Here is a 19,715-nt window from a genome sequence, read left to right on the forward strand (position 1 = left end):
GAATGACCCTTTTACAATTTATGTTTAATAATGCTCTCAACAGATTTATTTTTTTGTATAATCATTTTACTCTATTGTCACCATAACTGTTGACATAATGAGGAGCAGACATTGACATTCATACTATATATTTATAATCCATAAAAAGTGTTAAAAATGTAAAAACAAATGACACTATTCATATATACTATTGATTGTACAATGTTTGCATTTTGAGGAACTGAGACAATGATGATAATCATGAACAAAACTGATTCCCTGAGCAGTAGGTTCAATAATTAAATAACAATTAAATTAAATTAAATCACTATAATCCTCTAATATCCAGACCTTCTCGGACTACATAACAGCAAATATTTCTTAATTTAATATCAAATAAAATAAATTCATTTTAATATAAGGAGGCAACGTTTTCTCAATGCTAAAGTCTTTATTAGACTTTATTGTACAGATGATCCCCTCTTAGGGCCCTTAGTCCTCCATCTATGAGTTAGGAGAGGCATGCTTAGACCCAGTGAGTCCACAGTACAATAATGAGTGGGATTTGCATAAGTGCATTCTGTTTATAGCTCAGTGTTTGCTCACGATGTTCCTCTTCGTCTCCGAACAGATGGCGTCCCTGCAGCAGCAGCAGCAGAACTCTCTGATGAGAAAGGTAAAGAGGACCCTCCCCAGCCCCCCGCCAGAGGAGATCCCCCTCCCGATCGTCACTCCAGCTCAAATGTACAGCTCCCCCGGGATGCCCCAGAGGGTTCTGCCCAGACCGGCCCAGGGTGTCACCAAGGCGGGCCTGCTCAGTGAGCTGAAGATGGTGGAGCAGGAGTCGTCCAAGCTCCGGAAGCAGCAGGCCGAGCTGGAGGAGGAGGAGAAGGAGATTGACGCCAAGCTGCGCTACTTAGAGCTAGGCATCACTCAGCGGAAGGAGACCATGGTGAAAGACAGAGAGAGGCGAGACCTTGCCTACCTGCGCTGTATGGGCGATGCCCGGGACTACATGTCAGACAGCGAGCTGAATAACCTCAGGATTGCAGCTGCCACTGGAAACTTTGATACTAATGGTGTATTATCAAGGCCAAGCACTGCACCACTGAGCCACTTTGCTAATGACCTCAACGCAACTCAACAGTATCCCTCGACCTCTACCTATATGTCCTATCCGTACCCTCAAACCCAACCCTCGGCACAGCCGCCAGGCTCTGCATATCAACAGATAGGTTTTCAACCTCCTCAATACCCCTCATCTTCTGCCCCACAGCCAGGAACCTTTCAGCCCCACCCGCCACCAGGCCCCGCATACCAGACTCCAGGGTCCTACTCCGCGCACATGTATGCTCAGTCCAGCTATCAGCCAGATCTTGGCATGCCCCAGCATGGCCACCAGGGCTTCCAGCCTCCTTGCCAGCCTATGCCAGGCCAGAGTCTACCCTACCCCAGCCATAGCTCCTATCAGCCCGTCCTCCCTTTCCAGTCCCAGGCAGATATCCTTACAGTCCACCAAAGACCCAGGCAGACCTCTCTGGCTGACCTTGAGCAGAAATTGCCCACCAACTACGAGGTCATTAGCAACCCGGCAGTGTCAGTGGCTACCTCAGCTCCAGACACTGGCTTCAGCGCAGTCTACAGTAACACCTATGGTCAGTACCGCCCCCCTGAGCCTGGCCTTACTCAACCAGTGGAGAGCCCCACCTCTGCATATGCCCACGACGGGCTGTACACCACTAACCTAGAGCAGAATATACCAAGGAATTATGTCATGATTGATGACATCAGTGAATTGACAAAAGAGAATGCGGGCCAAGCCACCGATGCTCACGGCCATCCTGCAGGAGGGCGCTATGGAGGTGAGAACGGGTCTTCAAGAGGTTACGGAAGGCCTGAGGACGAGTCTGTGGATGCTTACGGCCGACCAGCAGGCACCGCGGGCTACCAGGGCGTGGACGGCCACGCCGGGTCCACCGTGAGCGGCGGCTCCTCGTACTATTATGATGATTACAAACACCCCAACACACGCTGCAGCTCTGGCACCCAGAAAGCCTCCTCAAAGAACCTGGCGCCGGCCGTGGTCTCTTCTAAACGTAGCAAGCACAGAAAACAGGGAATGGAGCAGAAGGTTTCAAAGTTTTCGCCGATCGAGGAGGCGCGGGACGTCGAGTCGGACCTGGCGTCCTACACCATGACCACTTCGACGGGGGGCAGCTGCACCGTTGTGTCGAGATCCAAAAAACAAGACGACGGCTATGGCCCGAAAAAGAACACGTACGATCAGCAGAAGTATTACGGCACCAGCCGAGAAGGCCTTGAGGAAGAGGACCGCATGTATGGCTCTGGAAGGTCCAGATCCACCGGCTACGGCATGGACAAGATCTCCTCCCGGGACAGCACAGGTTACAGGAGTAAGTCCTACGAGAGGGATGCTATGGAGAGGTCCCAGAGAACGGGCCGCGGAGGCAGACCTCCCATGCGTAGCCAAAACTCAGAGGAGGAGAGCCCGCTCAGCCCTGTGGGGAAGCCCGTGGGCATCGGTAGAGGCTCTGGTGCTCCTGATGCCAACGATGTTAGAAACCAGTATGGCTCCAGCCATTCCCTGCCAGACGTGCAGGACCACCACATGAAGGACCAGCCCAGGAGTCATGTCTACAAACCGGATGACCCCTACCTCGTAGATGACATGCATTGTGCCGTTTCAGACAGCGAAGGTAACTGGTGTTGAGCGATCACCGCCTGGGGCTTGCGTTTGCGTTCTCAAATGCCTGCTGAGAAGTATGTATGTATTACTGTTGTATGTATTACTGTTTTTATTTTGTTCTTATTTTAATTTTTTTTTTATCACAACTTGAATAGCTCCCTAATCCTCATTGCCAACTTTGCCTCATTTTATGTCTGTATTTTTAGATATCTTCATTTTTTGTTTTTTGTTTTGTTTTTTACTGTTGGGTTATTCTTTTCGGTTTTCTCTTTTTTGTGGACTCTGCATGTTGTCTTTGTTGCATGCGGGGGGGTTCTTCTCCGTTATCGTGCATGACTTCGATCCGCATGCTACTCCCTGATCTCAATGTCATAATAATTGACGATTCCTCATTCTGATTCTCGAAAAAGCATATCATTTGGGTCAAGAAGAGACTGACTGGTTTGAGAAGCCGAGGGAGGCCCGCCCAGACCGGTCGAGGCACCATGGAGGTGGTGGCCACTCGTCCACAGGTAGGCGTGGTAACGTAAAGCACACCTACCACGATTACGATGAGCCACCTGAGGAGGACTGGGCCCAGGACGAGTACAACCAGCAACGCCACGGATCATCCACGTCCTCCCGGGAACACCGTCACCACGGCAGCAGCAGCACCGGCAGGCACAGCTCTTCCCGCCATGCCTCAGAAGATCCCAGAGCCTCCCGCTCATCTCGGACACACGCCAAAGACCCGGCTGCCCGCACCGAGGGCAGAACCTCTTCCTCTGCCCAGCGAAGGGGCGGTCCCGAAGCGCGCTCAACCCAAGGCAGCCATCGGGACTCGGGAGAATTCTCTCGGGACCCGACTGCTGGCCATAACCATGGCTCGGGAGGTAGAGGCCAGAGGCCCCCCGGAGAAAGGGCTAATTCCAGGAGGCCAGATCCATCTGCAGGTCACAAGCAGACACAACCTCAACAGCAGCAGCAGCCTCAACCGCAGCAGCAGCCTCAACCGCAGCAGCAGCAAGCTCAACAGCAGCAGCAGCCTCAACAGCCGCAGCAGCAGCCCGGACATCAGCAGCAGCAGCCTCAACAGCCGCAGCAGCAGCCTGGACATCAGCAGCAGCAGCAGCAGCAGCCACCTCAACAGCAGCAGCAGCAGCAGCAGCAGCCACAACATCAGCAGCAGCCGCAACATCAGCAGCAGCCGCAACATCAGCAGCCGCCTCAGCAGCAGCAGCAGCGTCCAGGAGGCCCGGCCCAAACTGGGAGACAGTCCAGCAATGAGACACCAGATGGTCAACAACAAGGTCAACAACAGCGTCATCAGCCCCAGCAGCAGGCCATGCAGCAGGGCCAGCCTCCTCACCCCACTACTGGTGGACCACAGCCTACTCCAGCCTCTGCTGGGGCAGGGCAGCAGCAGCAGCAGCAGCAGCAGCTACAGCAGCCCAGACCTGGCCAGACCCCTCCACTGGGACGCCAGCCGGCGGCAGGGCCTGCGGCAGGACCACCAGCACCGACAGCTGTCAGTACTGCATACTTTACATTTTAAATATTTTTTTCTAGAATGTTAACCTCCGTAAACCTTTATTTGTGAAGTACTTTTAATGCATATATATGCTCAACTCTTTGAGTGTATAATATCACTGACATAATAGAAAAAGATTGCAGGTCCCCAATATGCTTTCCCTTTTAACAGGTAAAAATGGACCATGCCCCTGCAGCCGCTGCAGCAATGAGGGCCTCCCCGCCCGCCGCCGCCACGCCCCCTAAAACAGCCACGCCTCCACTGACAGGCATCGGTAACGCCTCCCACCCTGTCCCCCCCCAGCCAATAACAAAGAGGGGTCCCTCTGTGAATGCTCTCCTGACGGGGTGTGTGTCCGTCCCTGACAGGCTCCAAGGCTCCGGTGGGGATCGGGAGTAAGGCCGGAGGCATCGGCGGCGCCGCGCCCCCCCAGGCCGCCGCCGACGGAGAGAACGTCCTCACCAAGATGCTGCCTGGAGCGGCCGCAGAGCAGGCCGGGAAGCTGGGAGATGGTGAGCTCCTCCGTCCACATAATGCATACACACAGGATACACACCGCATGGCTAACCCTAACCCCAACAGACCGCTCATAAACCTGCATCTGAATAAATAGACATGTCCTAGAATTTCTGTTGTGACTTTTTACTTGGGGAACGCGTAATGGGGTACAGTAAAATTATGATGATGATGATGATGATGATGATGATGATGATGATGATGATGATGATGATGATGATGATGATGATGATGTGATTTGTGTATGGAATGTTTTTGTATTGCCAGTGGTTTGGTTCAATATATGTTCTCTTTTCTGTCTTAGCTTTGTCTGGCCTCGGTAAAAAGTTCACTTCGTTTTGGTGAACAACATGACAAAGGGTAAGAACATTTTATAATATTAATAATAAAACACATAAAAAAACAATCTGTTCTTACTGTAATCAACATTTAAGAATGTGTCTTTTCTTTTTAGAGTGACTGAAGAGAAATTGGGGGCTCTGTACTTGTAAAACCTATGAAACTGCAGGAATTAACACATTTCACCATCTAGAAGATATGAAACAAGGATAAGCGAGGCGGCCGGTGGGAGCGCATCAGTGAGTTTCTATATGCCCCTTCTTGACTCCATCCTCAAGTAAATACATTCATTAAAGAAATAAAAAAAATATATGTTCTTTAGGAATATGCCACAGCACATACACATACATATGGGTCCAGTTTCCCTTCAACTTTTCTGGAGGGAAATCTGGAAAAGGAATTGATTGATTGATTATCCTTATTAATTAAGTTATTAATATCATAATATCAAGTGTTGAAAGTGTTAATTGAAGGCTCTTGGTTGTTTGTGTAGAGTCCAGTTCTAAATCAAACGGACTCTTTGTTTCCTTGGTGACCAAACAGAAGTGGAATCAAAGTTCATCAGTAACGGACTCCCCAGACACCTGAACCGACCCGCTGACGCTCAGTGGTTTAATGGAGGCATGATGAAGCCCTGGGGTCACTTGACCTCAGAGACCAGCGGCCCCCGTTGACCCTCAGTGAGTACGGGTCATGTGATCAGTAATATGTGGGAGTGTGTGCATGAGTGTGTGTGTGTGTGTGTGTGTTTTATTCTAATGGGCTGTGATCGGCTGGATTTTGAACCATTGACAGACGCAGGACATTTGTCAATGCTGCATAATAAAACAAGGTCAACAAATAAGGAAATAAGTCACTGCCTAAAGCCACAGCGAGATCATAGTGTAAAATTACACATAATGACAGTTAATACCAGTATAACGCAAGGGGGTTATATTGTTAGTGCTATTGGTATTCTACGGTTAAAAACCAAATAAAATATAGAATCAATTGTAATCATATTGTGGGGATATTTTCCATGGAGAGATTTAACTACTGGTTTCACAGATTTCACACGTACTTTTGAGTTAGGAACTGCGTGTTATGGGTCTAATCAATAAGTCATATATATAATTGATATCATACTGATCAGGCATGTGTTCAATGTAGCACGGTGTGCTGTTATGCCAGGTGTGTGATGTTATGCCAGGTGCGCTGTTATGCCAGGTGTGCTGTTATGCCAGGTGTGCTGTTATGCCAGGTGTGTGATGTTATGCCAGGTGTGCTGTTATGCCAGGTGTGTGATGTTATGCCAGGTGCGCTGTTATGCCAGGTGTGTGATGTTATGCCAGGTGCGCTGTTCTGCCAGGTGTGCTGTTATGCCAGGTGTGCTGTTATGCTACGTGTGCTGTTATGCTACGTGTGCTGTTATGCCAGGTGTGCTGTTATGCCAGGTGCGCTGTTATGCCAGGTGTGTGATGTTATGCCAGGTGCGCTGTTATGCCAGGTGCGCTGTTATGCCAGGTGTGCTGTTATGCCAGGTGTGCTGTTATGCTACGTGTGCTGTTATGCCAGGTGTGCTGTTATGCCAGGTGCGCTGTTATGCCAGGTGTGCTGTTATGCTATGTATGGTGTGGTGCTCATGTGATTCCTAATAACGAGTGGACCTGTCCGGTTGCTGGTTTGAACTCCTTGTGAACTGCCAGGGGTTCAATCAGTCTCCCCGATCCCACACATGTCCCGCTGGACCACCACAATCAGGAAGAGGCTAATTGTGGCTCTAATGTCAGCCACATGCATGCCCTTCGTATAATTTTCCCTTTCCTCCACGTCACACGAACGTGCTTTCAGTCCCCTCCCATCTGTCCTCCCCACACACACTCACACACCGCCACCATGAGTAACAGTGAGGTAGCGCTGATTACTGGAATGAACTAATAATTAATCCCTCTCAATGGGGCGCAATTAAAGAAGAAAATGGATCTGAGGATCCGGGGAAGCGTGCGCTGTGCAAAGGGTCACATCCCACACACTGTCCAGTTACACACGCAGACGCACACACACACACACACACACACACACACACACACACACACACACACACACACACACACACACACACACACACACACACACACACACACGCACACACTGTACCTGGGTTTCAGAGGTGTTGATGACCTCTGAGTCAAAAACACCCCCTCACTCTCTCTCTCTCTCTCTCTCACTCACTCTCTCTCTCTGTCTCTCTCACTCTCTCTCTCTGTCTCTGTCTCTCTCTCCCTCTCTCTCTCCGTCTCTCTCTCTCTCTCCCTCTCCCTCTCTCTCTCAGTCTCTCTCCCTCTTTCCCCCTCTCTCTCTCTCTCTCTCTCTCTCTCTCTCTCTCTCTCTCTCTCTCTCTCTCTCTCTCTCTCTCTCTCTCTCTCTCTCTCTCTCTCTCTCTCTCTCAGTGGTCTCCATTAGAGTGTGGAGTTAAACCCTGCTCTGAGCTGCAGGCAGACCTGCTCAGATTTACAGATTACCAGCAGCCCTAGCCTCTCTGTGATTGGTGGAGCAAGGGAAGCCCAGCGTTGGATCATGTTGTAATCGTTTGGGTGTGTGTGGGGGCGGGGGGGGAGGGGGTTGGGGCAGGGCAGTGAACAGAGTGTGACGTGAGGGGATCATGGTGTTTGACCCGGGATTTAAACTACTGGAAGAAAGATGCTTGGCTGCAAAATAGTACTGGGTATGGGAGTAATATTATAGCACTTAATTGCCTTTCCATCCTGTTCTGGTGAAAGCAGAACTAATGGTTGCTTCATTTCCCCTCTGCAGGATTAACTGAGAGCTGCTGCTGTCTGGGGAGTTCACGTCTGGCTGGGACACTTGATTCTCCGTTGATGAATTCAAATCCTTTTCTTCTCATAACTTCCAACGTAAAGATGTCAACTAGTGAATTTCATAGGTTTTCCTTGTACCAAAGAGGCGTACCATAGCCAACAATGACACCACCGAGTCTAAGAGACAAGACACACCACAGAAACAACAAACTCACCCTACTTTGATCCTTGAATGCTTGTTTTTCTAAGATCTCTCTCTCTACATTCCAGTATTGGGAATTTGACCCTTTCTTTGAATGTTTTCTTATTTTGTTCCTCTTTTTTTTAATGTATTTTTGTTCTGGTGTTCTGTTGTGTAAATGTGGAAATGAAGATTGCACGCACAAAGGTTGAAAATACAAAAAAAAGAAAAGAAAAAAAAAGTCAATCAAATTGAAAATCAAAAGCCCATATCAAAACGTTGTTTTCTTGGGGAGAGTTGAGGGGAGGGGAGACCTGCCAGTGTGCCCACAGAGTGTGAGCTGACACCACGCAGGGCCGGGGCTATCGGTAACCACTGCAAAGCCATTGTTATTATCTGTCCACTGGGGCTTTCATTTTGTTACTAACTGTCCACTGGGGACTTACATTTTGTATCGATTTGTTCTCATCTTTTAGTTTCTTCAAATGTTTTTTTGCCTGATACTCAAGGAATGGAACAGCCTTATTCATTGCATATTTTTGAATTGTATACCTCATGTGTTTTTAAAACACCCATCCATACGTTCGATTTCTTTTTTTGCACAACTGTAAACTAATATATGTTAATTTAAATCAGAGTACATATTATGTAAATTACTTGCATTTTCATACAATATTTTTTTGTGACTTGTTCTGTGTTTCTCTTTGGTATATGTTTATTTTTTCATTTGTCCATGTACTTTATGGTCGAGTTACCTAGCATTTCAATATTTTGCTTGTTGATTTAAAAAGCAATAGCATGCAAATGGTGTATAGCACAATGGTTTCAATGTCATTTAAATTATCGGTAAAGCGTGAAACATCTCCGTTGATGAATGTCCATGAATAACTCTTTTGTCAGAGCGTTTACAGTACCACGTCAACACATTTTATGCTCATGCACATAGCATCGAGGCAGGTATAAACACAAAAACACACACACACACACACATTGTGCATCCCAGTTACAGTTGTGTGACAGGATTTTGTTAGCTCTCCATTCAGCAGACCCTGAGGGGCGTGATTGTATGTATTTATTTGAACTTTATTCATAAGGTTAGCCTCATCGAGACGAGGTAATAAGGTTACTAACCCACCAACGAGATCATCCCACTAACGAGCTGGGCCCACTGCCTCCCTTCACACACACCCACACACACATGCACAACTAGACACACACACATAAACTCATGTACACAGAAAAAAACACACTTGACACGTAACCCCCCCCCCCCCCCCCCCCAAACACACACACACACACACACACACACACACACACACACACACACACACACACACACACACACACACACACACACACACACACACGTGGTTTAAAGCAATTGTCAATTAAAATGTTCTATGCAATGATTCATTTTAAACTTGGAAAGTTAGTTAATCTACCACCATTTACTATCCTTGTAATTCAGAAGAAAACAACGAAATTATGAAAAGAAAAGGCTATGAAAGTGTTTTTACCTAGCAACTTGTGTGTATGGATTGAAATATTGAATATGAACTAGATTTTTATTCTTTTTTCGTTTTTGTTTATTTCTTTCGTGGCATGTTTAGACCCCCCCTCTCTCCCTGTCCGGGGATTTGTTGCCAAAGGGTTAATTGTGTAGACTTGTCCCGTTCTCAATGTCAACCATCATGTCGCTAGTAAGCATGGGGTTTTTTGCTTGGCTTTGTCCGGCTGTTTGTAAGCCCTCATCCAGTCTCAGTGTGTTACGGCTGAGCAGGGTTCCTCCGTGTTTGGCTTCCAGTTCCTGTCTGTGCCGCTATGAACATGTGACGCAGATGGTCAGCACTTCTCATCAATACGTGTCAATGTACATATTGGGTGTCGGTGTATAATCTGTTGGGGAGAAAGGAATGGTGTCATTGTGTTGATCAGAGCATTCGACGGCCAAGCCATCGGGGAAGGTGCATGATTCGATTATTATTATCTTTCAGAGTTGAACAAGAACGAACACAAAACAAGGCATGTCTTCACTTTGGTTTGACGACCACCCCTTGAATTTCACAGGCCAACATAGCGAATGTTGATTAGTCAAATATTTACATCTTAACAAAACATTTTCAATAACAAAAAAGAAAAAAAACACCAACTCGCCAGTCATTCACCAAATCAGGGCATGTCACAATGTACCTTTGTATCGCAGGAAGTACGGTAAGATCAACTTCCTGTGGGGATCTGAGGAGGAGAATGGACCATATTGACCACAATGGATAGAGAGACGTTGTGGTTTGTAGTAGATGCATGAGCCAGCCCTAACCCTATCCACAGGTGGTTAGAAAGACACAATCTTACTGTAAATACACGTTGAATCTAATGTACATATTTTAAGTTCTGAATACGGATATCATGTGCATCCCCATGCCGTATTTGCTGCCAACCTTTGTGTATTAAAAAATATAGATTTATTATCACTATTATATGAATGATGAAGACGATATGGTGATAATGATGAAGATAATGATGACATTTATTATGATTATTATTATTATGAATAAATAAGAAAAGTGTATGTGGCTGACTTGTATTGACAGTGGACAACAGTGGAAAAACTTGTATTCAGAAGCATATCCAGTCTGTGTATAGTTTCTATGCATATTGTGTCAATTAAAAACGAGATGTACAAACCCCTCAAAGTGCAGTGTGGACGAGCGCCTTCCTCAGACCACTGGGGGGTCTGGTTCAACACGGCCGATATGACCTATTAGGTGTGAGAGTCAGAGGGGGCAAAGAAAAAATGAATAATGTCCGGAGAATTTCATTCACTGTTGTAAGTGCAATGGGCGAAGCATCAGTCGTCAGTTGTGAAACCTTGTGTTCTATTCATTGTATTCCTGTAAACAGATTAAGAGTAAATATTGGTGCATCATGTCAAGTAATGTGATCAATGAAAAAATATTGACCTTGAAATTTCCAATCAGAAAATAAAGAAAAAATTGATAAGTGTGGTAGTTATCAATGTCTACTGTGCAGCTTTGTGTGTGTGTGTGTGTGTGTGTGTGTGTGTGTGTGTGTGTGTGTGTGTGTGTGTGTGTGTGTGTGTGTGTGTGTGTGTGTGTGTGTGTGTGTGTGTGTGTGTGTGTGTGTGTGTGTGTTGCAATTTATCAACGTTGCGTACAAAGAAATCTGTGCATAAACCCTTCGCAGTTTGTGGACAAATGTTTTTTTGGACAAAATGTGTTCTCTGCTTGAAAAGGAGACGCACTTGGTTGACTATTATGATACAACAGGAACACAATGGTGGACAAGAGGTTCAAACATTGGCATGCAGAACTGCACTCACTGTCAGCGCTCAGCTTGTGGACCCCCAGCTGCTTCTGGGACGATCCCCGGCCCGACCCTTCCACTACAGGTCCTGATCATCCTATAACCTCTCATTCTCTCCTTAATCACATTTATTGATTCATTGATTGCCCCGATCGCCCCATCCTCCATTATTTTCTATCCACTGATCCTGATGTCTTTGGTCACCATGGATACCAGCCTCCGGCCTCGTCCCAGCTGGGACGTCAGGCAGCCTGTAGGTAGGACTGTGTCCGTACAGTCCTCTATAAATAGCAAAGCCGACCAAAGCATTTCTCAACCCCAACAGTCCACTCGCCAGGATCCACAGGAAATACTTTTAGGGCAAGGATTGCAAGGTAGTGACCTCACCGAACATCAGGTTCCCCAACAAAGCTCCCAGTTTGGAAGCCCTTCAGAAGGAATGGCCCCACTAAAACAGTGTGGTTGTAAGCGGAGCCCTACTGCCCATCCACAGCACAATGCAACATCTGAATTTATTCATTCTATTTAACATTGATCATGTTCATCTTATTCAATATAACTTATGTTGACATATTTTATTCAACTTGAATCAATCACATTATTGCATCCTATTTTATCTGTCGTATTTCTCTTAAAAAAAATAGCACCAAAGTCAGTTGCCTTTCATGAAACTTTCCCCATTTTTTTAATTTCCCCTAGGGATCAATAAAGTATTAATGTAGCTATCAATGATAGAGGGGGACTTAGATGAGATTCAAACGGATTGGACAAATGGGAGCTCTACAGAAATCAGGGGCTTAGCTGAGCTATAGGCTTTTCTTTTCCGGAAAGGTAATCATAATGCCCAAACGAACCCCACTTTAACAATAGGTTTCGACAGATCAGTGAATACCTAATAACGTCCCACATGGGACAAAACAAAAGTACGATGTCCTAACTGTGTGTTCACCCCAAAGGCGACGGTATGGAAGCATATATGTAGCAAAATTCAAATGGCAATGCAATTTGCCATTACATTATGCAATTGACAATTCATTATGCAATTTTATAATGTAATTTGTAAATACGTTATTCAAAGTGTATTTTAATATGCAAAGTGACAATGCAATCCTCAATTAAATTTGCAAAAGTTATAACAATAAAAATATAATAACATTTTGTCAAATTCTTTGAGTTCCTTTATTCAAATTGAAAAGCTATAGCGTCCCCGTGATTGCAATCCACTTCGCCACACTCCGTGTGTTGCGATATTCAAATGACATTTCAATCCGCAAAACGAACGCTTTGCAAAAGTATTGGCAAAACGTTTACCAAAACGTAATCCAAAACGTTTTCCAAAAAGTCAATATACAAAGTGTCAAACGTATCAGCCAATCAGCGTCTGGGTGGGAACTACGTCACTTGCTCGTAATTTCCTTGTTCACGTTCACTTCTGGTTCGTATGTGTCAGGTCCATGGTCACCAATGGAGATTATTGATACGCTCCGATGGCCGATGATGTGGTGTTCTGGGAGATAGGATAGAGGACTTATCCTCACTGGTACGTTTTGACGCCAGCGTGGTAAACAGTGATTTCCCAAGTGCTACAGGCACTGGGTGTGAATTGCGAAACATAGGGTCGGGACTGGGAGACCCACCGTGGAGATAGCCAACAAATTACATTATGAAATTGCATAATGCATTGTCAATTGCATAACGTAATTACTTATTGAATTGCAAATTGCATTGCCATTTGATTTTTGCTACATATATGCTTCCATACGACGGGGCGACAGGATCCCATACAAAGTGAACGCATAGACGCGTATCGGGCAAACTTTTTGCGAGAGAAAACCGGCGACAAGTTTTGATTTATCGCGCCACACTTTCGCCGTGCACAGGCGAGCGCGTTCACGAGGATTTGTGGCGCGACAAATTCGCTCGAGTTGAAATATTTGAACTTTGACGCGAATTTCGCGTGATGAGAGCCAATCCACGTTCAACAGCGTGGCCACTGAGTCACATGTGTACCGTAACAGCCAATCAGCGTTCAACCGTCAAACTCAGTGCAGGGCTTCTCGGGGTTTGTTTACCGGCGTTGCTATGTTTCCGGTCTTGTGTGTTCCAACGGTTTATTAGGTAGGCCTATCTAATAAATCTCTGTCTATTCAACACTTCATTCACTGCCTCTTCCGTGGTCATTACAATATTATGAATAGACTGCGTCGGGTCCTCCGACGTCTCTCCCTCTTCCACAAAAGGTAAACACATGCAATGTGGTTACCTTGTTGTGGCGCGACAAATTCGACAAAACTTGCACAGCGACAGATTATGAAGCGTGGCGCGACGGACGGGCGAAAAATTTCGCGTTTGGTGTGAACACACAAGAGGGACCAACAGCGCTAATATTTTAAGGACCAGGGGAAAAGAGAGCGTAACAGTGCCCCCCAGTGGCCAAGACAACAACAAGGAGATACGCTTATCTCCTAACATCTTTGACCTACACAAATGTGCCTCAAGAACCCTCAACTTTGCATGGGAAAAGTCAATGATGAACCCGGTTCCTATCCCCAATGTGCTATGGTCGACGTGACGGTTACAACTGCTGAGGTAATATGAAGATTATCGACCAAACAACATACTTTAAGAAACATATCAAGATTAATCTATCGAAAATGTATGCGTGATTGGAGCATAGAGGGGTGTTAGAGCAATCAAAATGAAAAGCTTTACATATGACCCTTAAACGTTGGACACATGTCTCTCCTCAAGAGGAACACATTACCCTCAAGGACTCCTAACATACGTAGACCTACTGAAAACTAAATAGATACAACTCACCTCATGAAGATATTTTTTAGATTTTTTTGGAAGATAATCAGCATGTGACAAGGCTTGTGAAACTTACTTTCTGAAAATGTTTTCGTTGGGTGCAATGGTCTGCCCCTTTAACTTAGACTGGGTCGGCTTAGCTCAGGAGATAGAGCAGGCTTGTAACCGAAAGGTTGCTAGTTCCATCCCTAGCTCCTCCTTGCTGAGTGTTGATGTGTCCCTGAGCAATACACCTAACCCTAACTGCTCCTGACGAGCTGGTTGTCGCCTTGCATGGTTGACTCTGCCGTCGCTGTGTCAATGTGTGCATTAACCGATGTAAGTCGCTTTGGATAAAAGCGTCTGCTAAATGCCCTAATTGTAATTGTGAATTATAGCGCCCCCTATTGGAAAATTGGCACCAAAACTGCTAACCGGTGATAGAAGGTAAAACTTTGTGCAATCAGGGGCTGTGCTATTCCTTTCCGGATTATAATAATCACAATACCCAAACCCCACTATAACAATCAGTATCGACAGATCAGTGAATACCTAATAACGTCCCACATGGGACAAAACAAAGTAGGCCTGGTGTCCTGAGATAAACAGCGCTAATATTTGAAGGCTCAGGGGAAAGGAGAGCGTAACAGTGCCCCCTAGTGGCCAATCGTTTACCTTTTACTAACGTAACCCTGGGGATAACACGCCCGATCTCCTTTCTAAAACGCATTTATTTAAATCACAAATATATAAATGCAAATTCCACCTGAAAAGTGGGTTCACCGACAATTACACACCGATGGTTTATTTACAGCTAAATAGAAAAGTTTTATTTTCAATTTCATTCATTCAATTAAGTAATAAAGAAAGGGATACATTAGTTCATCCCATCTTACATCCCATCTGCACCACAGTTACGTTTAACAGCTACAAATATAAGAAATGTTGACCCTAATGTTACTTATATGCCCCATGCCTTACTATAGCACCATCCTACGATAGGCCTAGCCTACTACATCATTATGTTGGCTATTGAAGTCATAGGTGAAGGAGCTGAATAATGCTTATCTGCTTAACTATGTGGAGTGATTGATGAATGTACTATAAAACCGGAATCCAGCTATCAACATTCAGGTGAATATATTTATAAAGAAGATGGTCCTTGGCTGCCCTCAACTGGTTATGTACCGGTTGGGTAGGAATTAGTCTTTGAATTATATTACAACGTGCAAAGACAAAGCATAACCTCCGCAGTCCAATTCGCAAATGCCTATTAATCGGGAACCTCTCAATGCATTTCTATTTCCAAGGGGCAGAGCACATTCAGACATAGGGCCTGATTTCCAAGTTAGCCTTCGTGTTCTTTATCATTGGAGACAGTTTTCAACACATTTTATTCAGTCCTTCTAGTTGCAGAGTTTGCTCCTGCTAGGCTAGCGCACGGTGACGGGCAATACTAGCCTGCTAATAAAATGACCCACTCCTACCCACTCCACAGTAGGCCTACACCCGAGGCAAATCAACTGTAACGCCAGACGGTCGATGTAAATGTCTGCGGTGATAGTATAATGTTAGAAATAAAACCACCCTTGCATTGCATTGCATTTTGAGGGACTTGCTGTGTCGCAGCAGCAGTGTTATATTCCTGGTTATACAACGGGGGACCTAAATCCAGCGATCTGATTGGTTCCCAACTGTTGTATAATGAGCGTATACATAACTGCTATGACGCCCGATCATTTTGTGAAAGTTTGCATATTACTCCGCGACTGGAAGTAGAAACAGTTACAAAGTAAAACATATGTTGGATGATGGAGAGGGTGTAAATGTTGTTACTCCGGGAGTGAGCAAGGCGATGGAGAGACTAACGAAAGCTTAGGCACACGGCGAGTGAACTGCACCATAGGATAAATTGCCGGCGAACCGCTCTATCGGAGCCTTCTCTCGGAGGGACGCTAAAGTGTATTAGCGACCGTCGATGCATAGCGGCAGCCAGGAGGCCAGGAGGGACTACTTTTTTGTATTCTTTAATAAAGCGGCTACTTTGACTTTCTTGGTTTCTTTTTAAATGTAGTGTGTCTATGACTTTCGTTTCGCCTTAACAGTAACCGTTGTATAAAAGCAATAGATCACTTCAGTCAGTGGCATGTGCTCATTATACCACCGCGAAGGGGGTCGCCGGCCCTCCGCTGCGCGTCGGGGCCGGACAACGCCCCTTAACAGTGGTATAATGAGCACATACCACAGCCTGGCGTGATCTATTGCTTAATTGTAGGCTACGGCAGTGGCGGACTGATACCTAGGTTAAATTCCGCTGCTGCTGAGAAAGTAGTCCCTCAACATGCGATGATTCATGCAATGCACGGTTAGTTTAATTTCTTACATTATTCTATCAACACAGACGTTTATATCTATAGTCGTTATAATTGATTTACCTCGGGTGTACTGTGGAGTGGGTAAGACTGTTTTATTAGCAGGCTAGCATTGCCGTGCGCAAGCCTAGCACGAGCGAACTCTGCAACTACTAGAAGGACTGAATGAAATGTGTTGAAAACGATAGTTATGATATTATAACTAGTTCTTTGATTGTAGGCGTAGCCATCTAGGCTTCGCCTTATGGGCTTGTCCCGTGCTCGTGCTCGCGCGCACTGAACATTTTCAACTATGCACCAATCAACGTGGGCACAGCCCACATTTCCCACGGCACCGTGTATATAGAACTAGAGTTATAATATCATAACTATCGTTCTATTTCATGTAGGCTACGCCGTCTAGGCTTCGCCTTATGGGCTAAGCTGAAGCTGTGAGCGGAGCCCAATCAATGTACTCCTGCTGGACCCCAGTCAAGAAACTTAAGTCACCAGGGCACACAAGACTCAAAAAAGCAGAGGATGTGCAAAACACAAAAGCTTAATAAAAAACTAATTCCTCCTAGATCAAGCAAGGCGATGATCAACAGAAAAAAGTGAGTCTGCAAAGACTCCGGCCCCAATCCGTCCTTCATGGAATCCATGAAAGTGAAGGGAAATACCAGAGTAATACGGTTTCCATGAGGTCCGCTATCACCGGGAGCGGAGCTACGGAGTTCGACTCTCCAATAAGGAGCTTCTCTCGTCCGTTTCTTATTTAAAAAATGGCGGGAGTGCCATACTGGCAGACTCGTCAATCGGCGAGCCAATAGGAACCCCTCTACTCCGCTTTTCATTTGAAAAACGGTGGGAGAGAAATACCGGCAGTCAAGTCCAACTCGGCATCCGGCGAGAGGAATTTCAACGTTGCCGCTTAAAAGAACATGCCTTCATTCTTAAGCTGTAGAAGGGGCACCGGACTCCAACACAGAGTTGCCGAGTGAGCTCCTGGACATGTCGAACATGTAGAAACAAACAAAGGGGCCGGGGGAAGACCAAGACGCAGCCGTGCAAATGTCTTCCACCGGAACGCCTCTGAGTAGAGCCGTTGAAGCGGCCACGCCCCGTGTCGAGTGAGCTTTAATGCCCAATGGTGGTGTTAAGTATTTTAAGAAGCTGCATTACCCTCACATAGCCACAAGGGGAGCAAGACCTTATTGAAGGCTGCTCCCTCCACAGAAGGCAGCACCTTTAGATAGGTGAAGAAGCCGAAGCCATTACGTCACCCCGGCCATGCCCACTGCATATGCCACGCCCACTTGACGTCTCTCTCGGATGATTCGAAGTGAAGAGCCCAGAGATCAATAGGTAGACGGCGGAGAGCCACCGGGCCTAAGCCCGGGGGCTTGAAGTAGATCACGGTATTTTCCTCTCCACGCGTTCGATACAATTCCCTCCCTTAAGCTTCATAGTTTACCATACCGAAACATGCCTACTTTATAACAAATAAAATGAGTTAAAAGCAACCCGGGATTGGACTATTTTCTTCGAAGAATGCTGCAATAGTGGCGCTAAGCCTTGCCGAGCGTAGGCTAAGCAAACACCCTCACATATCCAGCGAGAAAACCTCTGTTTAGAGAGAGCGCGGCCCCTGCTAGCGTCGCTATAACACACAAACAACTGTTGTGTGGAGCAGAACGCGGCCGAGCATTTCACGTACATAGCCAGCGCCCGCACAGGGCACAGGAGATGCAACTCTGCCTCCGCCTCACTAGAATGAGGCGGGGGGTGAAAAGCCTTAAGCACAATATCTCTCGACCGGAAAGAACTATTAATGTTCTTAGGGAGGAACGCAGGATTAGGTCTGAGCAGCTCGGGCTGACAGACAGAGCGGTTAGCTCACCGGCCCGCTTGGCAGAAACCAAAGCCATAAGAGCGCCGTTTTAAAGGACAGGGCATCCAAAGGGGCCTGAGACAGAGGCTCAGGGGTTGTCCCTGGACAACCCGCGCAACACGGTGGGGAGTTCCCAGCGTGGTGTAAGCACGCGCGAAACAGGCCTAACCCGTCTAGCCCCATGCAAGAACCTCTTGACCAGTGGATGGCTGAAGATCGGTCCACCATCACAGCACGCATGTCCAGCTGAAACATAGACCTTGATAGTGGAAAAAGCCAAACCCTTCTCCAATTAGTGCTGTAGAAACGCAAACACGCTTCCCACCTCGCAATGGGATGGGACAGCGTGGTTCCTGTCAGAGAAAGCGCACCACTTCGCTGCATAGAGGGAAGAAGTAGAAGGCGCACAAGCACCCTGGATATTGTTGATAACCGCTTCAGGCAAACCTTTGCCCTGCAGGATCAACCTCTCAGGAGCCAGACTGTCACGGCCCGGCTCTTGGCCATAACAAACATGGAGACACACCAAGGTTTAAACTGAAAAGTAACCATAATTTATTAACAGACACAAAGTTTAACCAAAAATAATGGGTCTGGAGAGGGAGAGAACCATGGGCAGACTGGTGAGCCTTTTATCTGCCACCCTCTGATTGGGGTTGATTGGGCAGCTCCGCCCATCCGGAACCACCTGAGAGGAGAGACCTGGGGAGGAGCAGAGGATCTTGCCCAGGTTACCTATAACAGTCAGAGGGCCGTCACACCCCCCCCCCCATATGAAAAGGGTTCCAATGGAACTCTACTAATCATAGAAACGTTTAATATATCTCATAAAAAATGGATTGAATAAAATAAAAAATAAACTTGACTAGTTCCTACGCGTCTGCACCCAGCCACTCCTCCAACCTCAGCAGCAGGATCCTGCGAGCGATTTTAGTGGAGAGTAAGAAAGGAGGAAGATAACATGTACAGCACTTTCAACATTAGGCTATTTAGCAGGGTGCTCGGGACAACGCATCTGCCACTACATTATCCTTCCCTCTAATGTGACGTATGTCCAAAGTATATCCCTGCAAAAATAAAGACCAGCGCACAAGTCTTTGATTCGGACACTTTAGCCAATTAAGGAAAGTCAAGGGGTTATGATCTGTATACACAACCAGAGGAGCAAGGCCAGACATAATGTACACCTCAAAATGAACTAAAGCCCAGACCAAGGCGAGAGCCTCCTTTTCAATGACGGAGTAGTTCAGCTGGTGCGTATTAAAGTTCTTTGAAAAGAAACTAACTGGTTTGTCTATGCCAAGCTCATCGGCCTGGAGGAGCACAGCC

General features: G+C 46.4%; 1 protein-coding gene across 2 annotated transcripts in view; it reads left to right on the plus strand.

The window, feature by feature from the left end:
- bsnb (bassoon (presynaptic cytomatrix protein) b) overlaps positions 1-11,030 on the plus strand; it is a 70,735-nt gene extending 59,705 nt beyond the window's left edge. Inside the window, exons 6-13 of one of the 2 annotated variants that reach the window (XM_060068944.1) lie at positions 611-2,696; positions 3,097-4,193; positions 4,368-4,470; positions 4,565-4,708; positions 5,017-5,072; positions 5,167-5,290; positions 5,595-5,731; positions 7,845-11,030. In XM_060068944.1, coding sequence (XP_059924927.1) covers positions 611-2,696; positions 3,097-4,193; positions 4,368-4,470; positions 4,565-4,708; positions 5,017-5,057 — 3,471 coding nt within the window. In that variant the 3' untranslated portion in view covers positions 5,058-5,072; positions 5,167-5,290; positions 5,595-5,731; positions 7,845-11,030. The remainder of the gene's footprint in view (positions 1-610; positions 2,697-3,096; positions 4,194-4,367; positions 4,471-4,564; positions 4,709-5,016; positions 5,073-5,166; positions 5,291-5,594; positions 5,732-7,844) is intronic. The other variant, XM_060068945.1, reaches the window with a different exon arrangement.
- Positions 11,031-19,715: the final 8,685 nt, after the last annotated feature.

Source organism: Gadus macrocephalus, chromosome 13 (assembly GCF_031168955.1).
Source record: "Gadus macrocephalus chromosome 13, ASM3116895v1".
Lineage (NCBI taxonomy): Eukaryota > Metazoa > Chordata > Actinopteri > Gadiformes > Gadidae > Gadus > Gadus macrocephalus.